The sequence below is a fragment of the Lepus europaeus genome, chromosome 15 (assembly GCF_033115175.1).
Source record: "Lepus europaeus isolate LE1 chromosome 15, mLepTim1.pri, whole genome shotgun sequence".
Taxonomy (NCBI): Eukaryota; Metazoa; Chordata; class Mammalia; order Lagomorpha; family Leporidae; genus Lepus; species Lepus europaeus.
The window spans coordinates 79506999-79522140 of record NC_084841.1 but is presented as its reverse complement, the minus strand read 5'-3'; the positions used below and the strand labels follow the sequence as shown (position 1 = coordinate 79522140).

Sequence of the window (15142 nt, the reverse complement as noted above, 5' to 3'; positions counted from 1 at the left end):
TTCAGCTCTTCCCGTTGATCACATTAAGCAGTTATCCGACCAATATCCAATGTACTTTGTTCTTTGTGGACAAAATATAAAATGATACTTCTTTAAGGTCAGAGTTAACTGGTATCACTAAAGGTTAAAAACTAATGATTTTAGTTCCATTCCATTTTCTCTTCAGTGCAAATGCAAACCACACTCCAGGCAATTGTAAAAGATCCACTGAGAGTAGAGTGAGGTTGAGTGTCCTCACATAGTTATGTCCAAAAGCTAGTCCTCTATCAGTTGCTGAAGGGCAGCTTAGGCTGCCTGGAGGCCAGGGAGCCCAGCATGCAACAATGGCAGGAAAATAGAGTTCCCTTCAGCCCTAATTCACATGCAAGTGAGGTGCCAATCAAGTGCTGACAAGCATGGAGAAACCAAAATCAAAAGTGGGTAGAGATACACTTTCAAAAGAAGCTGTTTTCACACATTTCTAAGTGATGTTTTTAATGGTGGTTATGAACATACCGCTAACGACATGGAGAAAGGAATAAAAGTATTAAAAATAGTAATTGTTCATCACTTGAGATGATTCAATAAACTAATGAAATATGTTTACTGAAATTGTAATTCAAGGGATCTTCAAAACATTAATAGGAAATGCTACTATGAAAAAACTATGCATGGACCTCAAAACTTTTTGCACAAAAATAAACTTAGCTTTTAATTCCACCATTTCCATGAATGTTTTGAAGTCCCAACATATGGTTTATTAAAAACATGCACGCATTTTGACTAAGGGAAGAAATGCGAGTGGAAGCTGATTTATACAGCACTGCAAACGGGGAAGGTTAGGTGAGTTCAGAGGGCACTGGGCATCGACAAGGAAAACCAGCTCACGTCTAAATTAAAAAGATATTTAAAGTTACTTGATTTTGCCAAACTGATCATCACCTGGAAAGGTAAGAGCAAAGCACTCTGAATTGGCCAACAAGGGAAGCAATGGAGTCATTTCATCAAAGTGGCTGGAGAAAGAGGACGAAAGGTCAAAAGCTGCATTCCTTTAAAGTGACAGTTAATTTTTTAAAAGTGATCCTAAATTTTTAACAACTAATATAAAGCAAAAGTAAGCTGCATTATTTGTAGATGTTTTTCCAAATGAACTTGGTAATGCATTCTATTCTTTATCATGTACAAAATAAACTTAAGACAGTAATCTAGGGCTTTGTAAGTGATGGTTTAATAGCTAACTTTACATATTGGCATTATTCTAAATATACAGTAAAAATAACAAGGACATATACATTATTTTCATAAATTTAATATCAATTCATAAGATAAACAGTTGCTTCCTTTTGTCTTTAAGGTTTTGGTTTTTTGTCTTTAAGGTTTAATAGCAAGAATCAATACCAGAGCTATGTTTTAAATGTGTATTTTTTACTAGAAACACTGAAAATTTAGAGAATTGGAAATTTGATGAGAGCAAAAGCAGTGAAAGGCATATTTTTAGTGTCAATGTTCTCATTATTATAGTAAACTGCATACTGTTTTTACAAGGGTAGACCTGGTCAACTTTCAAGATTTACTACCACAAAGTGAACATTGGTCTTGAAAATCTATCACTGACTATAACATATCCTGCAGGAGAAATTCAATACTATAAGATAGATACAGTCATAAATTAGGCTCTCAGATTTTTTTTCTCAGATTTTAAGAGCAATAATTAGCAAAATCAAAAAGCTCTTCAACTGTTTTGTGCTCTAACTATAAAAGTAATAGATATGCAGGTGTCTATTAGCAGCACCTTTAATTTTAAACTACAATTACACACACTGCTAATTAAGTAAGGGAAAGATGCATTTCATCAAAGATCTGTTACTTAATAACAGTACTGTTATTAAAGTACTAGAAGTAATTGCATCTACTTGTCACACAATTTACATTTAAGATAAATTTTCTTGAAATTCATGACCTAAAGGAGGATTTGAACTTGTATGACAAAGGTAGAAACAATTTTCAGGCATTCAAACAGTGAGGCTACAAAGTAAGACTGCACTCAAAGAAGCGTGTATGTGTGTGTATATGTGTAGAATCTTTATTCAGAAATAAAATTTTATGACAATTTTAAATATGGAAATTCTACTGAAACACAAGGAATTTAATGCCCATGGTATACAATGCGCTATTGAGACAAAAAAAAAAAAAAAGTCTAGACCATAATTTAAGCTTTATATGCTAATCACCACAATTCCTTTTTTGATAAAGTTCATATTAAAATTTTGAATCCATGTAAAACAATTTCATATGTTATGCTTGCTAAAAAACCCTGAGAGAATGACTATTTGTCAACATCATAAACACCGTGATTTTTCCCCTAAGAATACTGGTGAGAATATGAAAGGTTATTATTCTATTTGAGGCATAAAGCAAAGATTTAAAAGCATTTCAATGTTTGTTGTTTAATAATACTATACTTTAAAAAGTCTTTGAAATAAAAACATAGTGGACTTAAACATATTAATCAAATTCGTCAAAAATTAATGTAAACCTCATCAGTGCACACAATGTTATTTGCTTAGACAAATCCATTTGTTTAGGAAAAGAACCATTCTTTCTTCTGATGCCACCATCTCTATGGCCCCACTACATGCTGTAATCAAAATTATTTCACAAAAAGTAGCAAATATAGGAGGTTGAGATATTCACCATTAATATTTTAAAACCAACACAAGGTATATTACATTAAATAGACTTCTCAGCCCTGGCGTTGCCTGACAGATATGTGATGTGCCAGTGGTTATATTATATTCCTCCTCCCATGCATGTGCCTCCTGCAGAGACAGCAGACTACAGAAGCTGACCCTTACTGAGACCATCTTGTCTCTCTGACAAAGCTCCTTTTTAACTTCTTACTTACTGGTTACTTCCTGTGATGGAGAAAAACTTTAGCTCAGCTTGTGATAATTTCACAGGCCCTGAGGACTCTGACCCTAATAGCCTCAAGGTCAGAAGTCAAGTCTTGTTCTGAAACATCTGTGTGCTTTATATTAAAGTGGAACAAAAGTGGAGAAACATCCACCAGTGTGTGACAAGGACAGGCAGAAGAGGACTGACACACTGGTCATCTGGTAACCCTGGCACCCTAAGTTCATTTGAAAAACTGTCCAAAAGACACTTAAATTCCACAACTGGTTCACAAAAGGTTTTTATAAACTGTGTTAAAGTAAAAAAAAAGGGGAGGGGTGGAGTTATGCTTTATAGAAATCTCCAATTTTATTAGTCTTATAAGCTTTCAGACATTTTAAACCTCTCTACAAATCAAGAAATTTCATGCTTTGAGTGTAATAGCTTAAAAGAAAAAATAAGCTGTATGTATCTACATCATTGTATACAGATTTACATATAGATATTCTGATATAGTGTTATCTACTGAGATTAAAGGGAACAATTTGAAAAACAACATTAAGATTTTCAAAATTATATCATACCAGTGTGTTTAAAGACTATCTTAAGATATCCATTGCACAACTTTTAAAATAAATTAATTAAATTAGCAGAGTTAAAAGTACTTGAAAGTAATGCTTAAAGACTGGGATCAATTTAAAAAGTAAACAATTCAACTTCTTATTCTTAAGATAGCACAAGCATTTACAGATTTAGGTTAGATAAAGTATTCTCAGGTGTCAGGTGTCAGCACCAGTTTTATGTCTAAATCATATGAGTAAGCAATAAGGTGTAGGGAGGTTGAAAAGGCCACAGAAATATATTTAATTTCCATGACAAAGAGAAATACACACCAAAGTCTAGAAACATAGACAATCAATGCTATGCTTGCTTTTAACATTCACTTTGATCTATAAAGACTTAAAATTATCAAATGCACTTTCAACAAATTAGTTTTATTAAAGTGTTGTACTTTCCTGTGATATAAGGGTTCTGGAAATCAAGACACAAATTTTTTATCGATGCATGTTTAGTATTGATTATATCACACTAGCCATACTGGCACAAGACTGTGATATTTGTAGTACTGCATATAAGAGACAAAATTCAGAAACTGTGGTAATTTGTTCTATCATGTATACTTAATCTTAAATTCCAGAGTCAGATTATTTTGAAACCCCATGATTTTTATGGCTAGACAATGTGCTCTATTCAGAAGCAGATGAATGGAAGATTTCTGACATTTTTCATACTAATTATATAAATTCTGATCAAGTACAACATACTAACCAGTGGGGAAGAAAGTCTATTAAATATTATCAAAATGTTTCAAACATTTGAAGGGTCTCTTGACATTTCAAATATTGACTGCACAAACCTCAATCGTATCCACACAAAACAGGAAACATAACTTCCATGAAATGTACAAAAATGGTGACAATGATGCAGAAATTAGAATACGTAAATAAACAACAGGCAGAAAGTTTTCTAATCACATTGAAAATCACTGTCAGCATAAAATAAATATCAGAAAATTCTTTACTTGAAATATTTTTGTTTTTGTAAAATAATGTGATGGAACCAAAAAGCAAACCAAAGAAAAAAAAAGAAGAAAGGAAAAGAGGGAACAGAGAGAATCAACCTGTAAGGAGACTGGTAGTTAAAGGTGTTAAAAGTACACTTACCAGTTCAACAAAGGCAAGTCCTCCATAGCTGTGAGCAACAAAAAATACATTCTCAGCTGCAGACTGGGCTATGAAATGGTCCCAAACATAGATGGCATGTTCTTCCGGAGAACCATTTTCCTACAAGCAAACCAAATATATTACTCAGTGTATCTAATTATTACCATAGGACTCAACAATTAAATGATACACTTGCATACACAGCTTAAGAAATAAGATGGTTATTGTGCATTTAAAATAATAACAACAGAACTACATAGAGAATTCAAATTAGAGAATAAGTTATTGTTAAAGTATTGGTCAATTATTGCTAATTTTAACTGCTACTATAGTCTTCTGAAATATTTAAAGTAAGCACATTTTTGAGAGGAAATTTGTTATACCTTAGATATCAAAGCATATCTAAATACATCAGAATTGTATAGCATAAAGTTATAGTAATCTTACAATGGAACACTAGAGAAAATTTAGTTATCTTCCATATTTATATTTATATTACACATATCTTTTATTAGATTTATAAAATTTTAAGTATTTCCATCAGTTAAAAATAAGGAGAAAATGAATATTTTCTACAGAAGTTATTAAAATACATATAATTTTTTAAAAAAGCATTTTCTATATTTTATTTCTAGAATAGAAGAAACTTGAATATATAAACCTAAGGGTTTTTACATTGCTCCCAACTAGCTAAAACCCAATAAGTGTGTTTTGCTTGAATTCCAAAATTTCTGTAATAACTTCATTTTACTATATTTATTTTGATAGCTGAAACATATTGTGGTTAAAACTAAAGCCTGTAATGTGAAAAACAAAAAACCAGCTAAATAACACTAATCAAAAAAGAAACTGCTAGGCACTAAAACATCATAAAAAATGTTTCTCAATAAATAATTTTTAGAAAACTTAATACTAAAAAACTAATTTCTTCAGAATGTCATAGATGTTAGAAAATAAAAACAAATTACTCAGATTTTCCATTTTAGAAATTTTATAAAAACTTATTGAGGTCCGTATACATGACTTCATTTGCCAACCAGAAGTTACTGTTCCCTAATACCTATCTCTATCCTAAATTTTTCTCCAGAGCTACAAAGCCAGCTGTTCAATGGTCATTGCCTTTTGGATGTCCCATAAACACTTCTACTACTAAAGCAACACAGCACTGAAAAGTTTCTCCAAAAGGTGTGACACCCATGTATCACTGAGATCTAAGATCATCTTTGATTTCTCTCTCCCTCAAATTCCATATATAATCAATCATTAAAATCCTGTTGATTCTGTCTCCAACTGTCTCTTAAATTCATCCACTTCTCTCCATTCTCTTTTCCCATGGCTTAGTTAGAGCCACACCATTTCACAAGTGGATGACGTTAAGATCCCAGTTTCCCTGCCTCAGGGACTGTCCACTTACATGTATCTCTAATTCTGTAGGGAACCATCCTTCAAAAGTACAAACACAAGTTAACTCTTCCCCTGCTTAGAACCTCTCTTTTTCTCACTGCCCGCAGGGTGAAAGTTAATTCCTCAAAATGGCTTTGAAGGTGCTTCATAATCTGGCTTTCTTCTACATCTCACCATTACTCTGCAAAATACCTCGACCGTAAGACACCTTTCTGCCCCCTGAGAAAGTACAGAACACTCTCTGTGTTCCAACTGCAAGATGCAACTTGTGGTAACCTAAGTATGCCATATTTTCCTGTCTCTGGACTATTTGCTTTTTCTGGAAAGTGACCCTTGTGTTCTGCCTGAATCTCTTCTACTACCTTACCTACATAATTGCTACTTGTCCTTTATGTAAATTTTTAAAAACTTATTTCATCAACTTTAATGGCAGAGCAACGGAAGGATAGAGAGATTTTTCCATCTGCAGATTCATTCCTCATGCCCGCAAGGCCAGAACTGCACCAGGCTGAAGCCAGGATCTCCATCCTGGTCTCCCATATGAGTGGCAAGGACCCCAGCACTTGGGCCAAGTTCTGCAGCTTTGCCAGAGTGCACATTAGCAGGAAGCTGGATCTGAAGAGCAGGTGCTGCTATCAAACTGGTACTCCCATGCGGGACGTGAGCAACCCAAGGAGAGCCTTTACCCACTGTGTCATAATGCTCACCCTTACTCCACTACTTGTCATTTAGTACTTAAATGAGATACTATCTCCTCAAGGAAGCCTTCTCTGTCACCATCAAGGCAAAGTAATGTCCTCTAACAACACTTTTGGCATACTATATTGTAATTACTTGTTAGTTTATCAAATTCTTGAGGCCAAGAGCTGTGTCTTCCTGTTCATTAATTTTTGGTATAATGAATGAATAATAAAAACCATTTATTTTCAGGTTGATTACTTACAACTTGGTAGTCATATACTAAAATATAAACATACTTTAGAAGATAATTATTAGCAACATAAATATGAAATTACTCACACTTAAGATATGTGTGTGTGCATATGCAATGAATAAAAAATAAATCCTTACAAGGATTTTAGGCTTTGATAATTTAGCTTTCACAAGTTTGAAAAGGAGGATACCGGTTATAAAACTCAGGATAGTAACTAACTCTAAGGAAGAGAGATATTATGACTACAAAATATATTCTAGTGGCTGGCAGGGTTTTCTTTTCCTAAACTTATTTGAGAGACAGAGTATGAGAGAGAACTCCCATCTTCTGGTTTTCTCTCCAAATGTTCAAACTGTCTGCAGCTAGAAGCAAGGAACTGAGCACTCAATCCATGTTTCCCACACTTGTGGCAGGAACCAATTATTTGAGCTCTCTTCCCTGCTTCTTGGGATCTGCATTAGCAGGAAGGTGGAATCAGGAGCCAGAGGTGGATACAAACCCGGGTACTCTGATTGTAGATGCAGTTGCCAAGCTAAACAGCTGTCTCCAGTTTACCACTTAGATTCTTTATAGTTATTATTTATACTGGCCAGATATAGTTAGTAGTTTTCTGTAGAAATACTGCAATGGACACAAAATTTATTCAAACTTCTGAGAATGAAGAAACATATTGCTTACAGGAATAGAACTATAAAAATGAAAGAGGGACAGACTTAACAGACTTTCTGTCGTTGGCAGAACTAACAATCTTAGACCTGTGATGGTCCTAAATATTCAATGTATGTACAGATTAGATTACTGTCTACATTAAGCTCTGTGCTGGCCCCGACTCCAGCTTCCTGTTAATGTAGACCCCGTGAGGCAACAGCTGATGGCTTAAGTAATCGGGCCATCCATGTGGGAGACCTGGATTGAGCTCCTGGTCAGCTCCAGCTCAGCCTTGGCCTTAGTGAGCATTTGGGGAGTGAACCAGCAGTTGGAAGGTTTCTCTGTTTCTCTCTGTTGAAGAAATTAATCAAACTTTAAGGAATATGTAGACATTGTTTATTTATAATCGTTTACCTGTCTTATTGCCAGGTTTAGATCTAAAACTACTGCAAAATATTGTGCTCAAGGTTGCCTGCTGGCCCTATCCATTAGCTCAAAATAAGTCCAATTCTATTTCATTATTTCTTCTCTATCCTACTTGTTTTTTAATCTATCAAGTTACTTCTTCCTTCTGCAATGTAAGCAACTTGAAGACAGATTATCTTTTGGATTCAAACTATAAATATAAACATGCTATTGACACACAGTAGATTACTAGCAACTTTAGTGTGACCAGCAATGAAACTGTGGACAAAATTATATGAGCTGCATTTTAAAAATCAAAATGAAGGAGTATTTAAATTCTAATTCATCAATCTAGCTTCTACTTATCTGGAATACAGCAAAAGTGCTCAAAGATATTCATCACTGTCTCCTATATCATAGCAATACTCTGGATAAATAATAAGTATCCAATAATGTATAAATAAATATTTAAATAAATTATACTATTCCTTTGTCTGAGGAAATAGTATGTAATAGTACATGAATTTAAAATGTAGCATATGCAATTCATCCGATTTTATATGTAGTAAGACTACATAAAAAAGCTTTAAAAAACTTCAAAAGTAGGAATAAAAACTATTAAATGTAGCAGATGGGCAAGTATTTGGCTTGGGGTTGAGTCGCAGTTCTGCTCCCGATTCCAGCTTCTTGCTAGTGGACACTTTCAGAGGAAGTGGTGATGGCTCAGGTAGCCGTAAGTCTGCCACCTGCCTGGGAGATATGCACTGATTTCCTTCACCTGGACTGAGCCTCGCTAACCCCGGATGTTGGAATCATTCTGAAGTGAACTAGTGGATAGGAGCTCTCCGTTTCTCTCATGGTTTTTCTGCCTCTCAAATAAAAAATGAAAGCAAAACAAAACAAAAAAGCAGCAGAGCTGCCTGTGAATGGTAGGATTATCCATATTTTCCATTTTAGTTTCTTTATACATTTCTGAAGCACACAAAATGTGTTCACACACAAGTGAACATCACTACCAACAACAAGTAATCAGAAATACCAGGGTATTCCAGGGTAAACTTGTGTAACCTTACAGATCTTTGTGCCACAATCAATATACTTTTATAAACCATAATCCAGAGAATTCACACAAGTATTACCAGCAGTGTATTTGAGACTACAGATTTCAGTAGGAAAGACTTTCTAATATACCTCAATTACAGAAATGCAAACAAACTGCATCTACTCTGCAGGTTGCACTCTGAGTTTCACACTGGAGTACAGTCTGTACAGGGTAGCTTGATTCAGGCTGGATGATTTTGAAACATGCAAATCTATGAAGCGCATGAAAAGACAAGGAGTAAATCCATCAATTAAGAGTTTGCTGCTGGCAGAACACATAGGATGTCTGCACGGTGGATTTCTGCTGTGTTCACATAACAGGGTGAATTTCTTGATGAACTCTTGCCATCACTAATCACTAAGCGCCAAATAGAAGTGTTGCAGTAACTAAAGCCTTATCAACTAGGCCAGATTCCACTACCTGGGCATTGCAAGGGCTGCACTTATGATGGACTACCTGAGCTGATAACACGAGGAATTATCTAAACAACATTTGCATATTTGTGTAATTATTTTCTAAGGTTAATTAGCTCCTGTAATGCATTTCGCCCTCTGAGGCTGCTTACAGTGACAGGTTCACATATTTTCTGAACCATTGCCAAGTCTGACAGATTTTCCCTTAGTGAACCTGTTGCTACAAAGTTATAAAATGAGTCCTCCTGTAACATATACCTTAATCTTTTATCTACCTATAGAAACAGTAAATGGAAAATTTAATGATTTTAAAGGTTTTTAAAATGCTCAATTTTAAAGTCAAAACTTTACAATTGTTTTATTTTTGTTTTCTGTGATTATATTGATGAGTTAGCTATTAAAATTTTATTAATGATCAATTTAACATTATAATTTTTAAATAGCACATACTTACATCACTAATTTTGGTTGTATCACACACAAATGTTACTTGTGAAATTGTAGATAAATATATGTGTGTTTATGCACATATACACCACCTATACCAGTTACTCTCAGTACCAGTACTACAACTGGCTTATTACTTATACTAGATATTAATTGGAAAAAGAATATTGACAAAAAATAAACATCTGTTCTTTGACAAAACTTATAATGTTTTTCTTTAGGAAAAGTATGAGTCAATAAAATCCAAGGCAGATATTGAAGTCAGACAGATTTATGGGGATGCCAAAAATATAAGTTTCCATCTTGTACCTGAACAATACATAGGTGATGTATTGATGATATATAAGATGAAAGAAAATTCTTATTTTTTAGCCATTGGCCATCAGGGTACCCTTCCAGGCAAATGGGAGACAAATATATGACTCTAATCCAGAAAGACATACACAGGGAAATTATATGTTTTAGATTTAAGCTTGAAACTTTCATATGATTCTGTTATTTAACATTTTTGTACAAGAATAGAGTACAGGCTGGCGCATGGCTCAACAGGGTAATCTTCCACCTTGCGGCGCCGGCACACCAGGTTCTAGTCCCGGTCGGGGCGCCAGATTCTGTCCCAGTTGCCCCTCTTCCAGGCCAGCTCTCTGCTGTGGCCCGGGAGTGCAGTGGAGGATGGCCCAAGTCCTTGGGCCCTGCACCTTCATGGGAGACCAGGATAAGCACCTGGCTCCTGCCATCGGATCAGCGCGGTGCGCCAGCCGCAGTGCGCCAGCTGCGGCGGCCATTGGAGGGTGAACCAACGGCAAAAAGGAAGACCTTTCTCTCTGTCTCTCTCTCACTGTCCACTCTGCCTGTCAAAGAAAAAAAAAAAAAAAAAAAGAATAGAGTATAAACTGAACATTAACGAAGAACAAAACATTGAAAAAACAGTTATATAAAACTGGCATTTGGGATGTAGTTCTATTTTATCCAATTAATTTGCCTTAACAATTTATGTTCATTTTGACATATTTTAAATGTGTGATCTTTTATAAATGATATGCATTTGTGTTCAGTAGTGAACAATAGATTAGTGGTATAGATGGGGATATAAAACCAACAGTATAGCACATCTACAATAAAAACACTCAAAAGTAATGGATCACTCTATACTAACTTGAACCATAGAAAGTTACCAGTATCAAATGCTTTTGACCTTTGAAAAATAGCAATTGCATAAGACTCAACCATAAACATAATGTAAATAGACCAAAGAATCTATAAACTGGCAATATCTTGAAACTATTGATTTTTTCCTACCTTTTAAGGACTAGAATATTATTGAGAATAATGAGTATTGAAGACAGATTAATAATAGCTTGCATGAAACATGGGTAGTTGGGAATGACCTACACTAACAAGAAATTTTTAATTAAAATTCCCTAAAATTCAGCACAGTACTTAGCAAACAACAAACCCAACAGACTATCATGCTATCTGGTTTAATACATAATCCATATATTATGATTTTATTATTTTCAGGACTTGGTGTTGTCAATGTTAAAAGCAGAATGAAAGTACAGTTTTTTCCTACATTAAAAAACAATACCAAAAAACGAAAACAAGACAGGGTTAGTGTTGCCACAGCTTGTTATGCTGGCACCCCATATCAGAGTGCTGGTATGAGTCCTGGCGGCTCTGCTTCCATTCCAGCTTCCTGCTAACGTGCCTGGAAAGGCTGCAAAAGATGGCTCAAATACTTGTGTCTCTGCCTCCCATGTGGGATACCAGGATGCAGTTCCTGGCTCCTGGCTTTGGCCTGGCCCAACCCTGGTTGCTGTGGCCTTTTAGGAATTAAGCTAACTCTCTCTCTCTCTCTCACACACACACACATTCTCTTTTTCTCCTTCTCTCTTGTTGTTCTGCCTTTCAAATATATTTAAACAAATATTTCAAAAAAAAAAAATAAAACCAAAAAACTCAAGGCTAAGTCACTGTTCAATAAATGACTACATTAATAAATTATAAATGGTTATGCATAGAAGACACTTGTGATGAATATAATGGACAAAGGATCAGTATTTAGAACCACCCCAAACACACTGGAGTTCAGCAAGTATTTCAAACTTGCCATGTTCAAAAGTAAACTCTGAATTAGAATCTCAATTCCCCATTATTTTTTATTTCTTTAGTCTTTCCTATCTTAAGTGGTGCCTCTGCTCATCCAGTTGTACAGGCCAAAAATCTTCAAGTAGTCCTTGACTTCTCCATCTTCTCCTTTATCATATTTCTCCAGTTTAACTTACACTACAAAATATCTCTGGAATCTAATCTCTCATCCTCCATTCACAAGTTATTACCATTTTTTGCCTAGGACAATAATCAATTGTCCCGATACATGTCTTCTCTCAATCTTTATAATGTTTAATGACATAGATACCTGAAATATCCTGACTTGAAGAGATTAATTAATTTGTTCAAGGTGATAAATTTGCTGTATTGCAAGCTGGTCTGTCTTGGTTCTAGTGTCTGATTGTCTATGCCATATGTGCTAAAGTATTGCTAACAAATGGGCTGACATAAAACTTATCTTTTCATCTACTGAATACAAGATGTAAACCAAAATTAACTAACTAATAAGAAAAAAATAAACAAAAAACAGGTAGATCTGGAATGGGAAGCAGATAGAGCTGCTAAGATTCTTAGATTCCAATACTCTGTTCCACGAGCACTTCCAACAAAGTAAACACTGAGGACTATATTCACATTTTAATAAAATTTAGGATTTAGGCTTCCCCTACTTAGTGCAAACTACAATGCAAGCAAAATGATGCTAACTGCAAATGCTTCTATATGGGATACACTGTGGCAGCCATAAATCTAAATAATTCTCAGAGATCAACCTGTTTAATTCTACAAATTAGTTATTATTATTATCCCCGAAGGTCAGATGAACAAAGGACGATTAAGAAACTTAAGAAAATTGTAAGCATTAAGGCAGACCCAGAATTCAAACCTAGGTAGTCTAGGTAATCTTAATTTCTACAGTCTTAATCACTTTATATAAACAGCATTGTTAAAACACATTTAACATTCTTCTCTCCATGTAAGCACAAGCAGTTTTGCTATTTTTTCTAGCAATGAATTGGTAAAGAGCCTGTAAGACAAAGCACAAAAGTGCTGCTTATGGAGGTATCATGCACTGTGGGCCAGGTTCACATTCTTTATTCTGTGAAATGAAGGAGTCTGCTTTCTCAAAGTTCAATGTGTCCTTTTTCTTGATTAACTTTTGCCACCTCATGAGAAAGAAAATGAACCGAGCTTAAAATCTATTATTAATTTTCTGCTATTTATTCATGTACAACAAAGAATAAGGTTAAGTGAAAGAAGTTAGACATGAAAGACTACATACATATGATTCAGTTCATAGAAAATTCTAGAAGAGCCAAAGCTATAATGTTAGAATGCAGATCAGAGGTCAGCCGGGCGAGGACATGGGAAGACTGCCTGCAAGGGGGCACAAGAGGAAACTTTGGAGTGGTGGAAATTTTTTACCATGACTATAGTGATAGTTACACAATAGCCCACATTTACCAAACACATCTTTTTTATTTTAAAGAGTTATTTATTTGAGAGAAGAAAGAAAGAGAGAAGGCATGTGTGGGAGTGAGCTCTTATCTCCTAGTTTACTTCACAAAAGCCAGCAACAGCTAGTGCTGGGACAGATTGAAGACAAGAACCCCCAAATCAACCCAGGCTTCTGTGCAGATGGCAGGGACCTAACTACGTGACTCACCACCCACTGCCCTCCAGGATGTGCACGAGCAGAAAGCTGGAATCAGGAGCAGCACAGGGACTCAAATCCAACCACTCGGATACAGGGTGTGGGCATCTCAAGCAGTGTCTTAACCACTAGGCTAAATGCCCAGGACTATCAAACATATCTAACTGTACTCTCTTACTCTCTCTTTTTTTTTTTTTGACAGGCAGAGTGAATAGTAGAGAGAAAGACAGAGAGAAAGGTCTTCCTTTTTGCCATTGTTTCACCCTCCAATGGCCGCTGTGATAGGCGCATCACGCTGATCCGAAGCCAGGAGCCAGGTGCTTCTCCTGGTCTCCCATGGGGTGCAGGGCCCAAGGACTTGGGCCATCCTCCACTGCCTTTCCGGGCCATAGCAGAGAGCTGACCTGGAAGAGGGGCAACCGGGATAGAATCTGGCGCCCCAACCGGGACTAGAACCCGGTGTGCCGGCACCGCAAGGTGGAGGATTAGCCTGTTAAGCCACGGCACCGGCCCTAATTGTACTCTTAAAATTGGTGCGATTTAGAGGCGGAGAGCGGCAAGATGGCAGAATAGGAAGGGAGCACACTATTAGTCCGGGCGAGAGACAGGTTAATAAAAGTGGAGATACTGCAGGGTCAAGGAAGAGTAGGGGAAGAAACAGCAGAGGAAACTCTTCCGGAACTAGTGATTCACTGTGGACCTGTGTGGAGAGCGTGGGAGCCCAAGTTCGGGACACCAGCAGCAGACTCAACACACCAGCGCTGGAACGCGAGGTGAGCCTAACCTCAATAGCCCAAAACACCAGCAGGCAAGCGGAAAGAGGAGACTAGAGGGAATGAGGCTTGAAACTCCGTGGGGAAAAGTTCACCAGGCTAACTAGAAGAGAGAGAGGAAAAAAAAAAGTGACCGATACGGACACGAGTTTCTCTCTCTCCGGTCACCACTCAAAGGCAAGCAAGACAAAGAGCAGGCGCCATTTTGGTCATACGTCATAAGCAAGGCGACCTCAGGTCTGCAGCGGCCCTGAGCCTAGCAGAAACACCTGACTCTGGGGGGAGGGGTGAAATAACAGGTGATTAGCATCTAACTTGACAACCCAGTGGGAGACTGCAGGAGAACTGGAGCCCACACTGAGGACAGCACAGATTCCCTGTGTGGTCCTTGGGAAAGAGCTTCCAATCTCTGGCTCCTGTGGGTATATCATTTGCCTAACTACCTCCAATTACGTTCAGCTGTGCAGAATTACTTCCCTTTTGAATCAAAAAAAGAAAGAAAGAAAGAAAGAGAGATTTACCACACCTAACCTGGGAGTGTCATCTTTGACACACCCTCAACCCTGAGGAACCAAACACAGCTCTCAGGCCACTCTCATCTCAAGCCTCTAAGGCTCCACTGAAAGCAGACAGTCCACTTAATATAGAGCCATAGTGT

At 36.5% G+C, this 15142-nt stretch overlaps 1 protein-coding gene across 2 annotated transcripts in view; it reads right to left on the bottom strand.

The window, feature by feature from the left end:
• The window catches only part of ARB2A (ARB2 cotranscriptional regulator A), a 483367-nt gene that overhangs the window by 198807 nt on the left and 269418 nt on the right, over positions 1 to 15142 (bottom strand). For both annotated transcript variants that reach the window (XM_062211883.1, XM_062211884.1), the window contains one exon: positions 4596 to 4715. In XM_062211883.1, coding sequence (XP_062067867.1) covers positions 4596 to 4715 — 120 coding nt within the window. The remainder of the gene's footprint in view (positions 1 to 4595; positions 4716 to 15142) is intronic.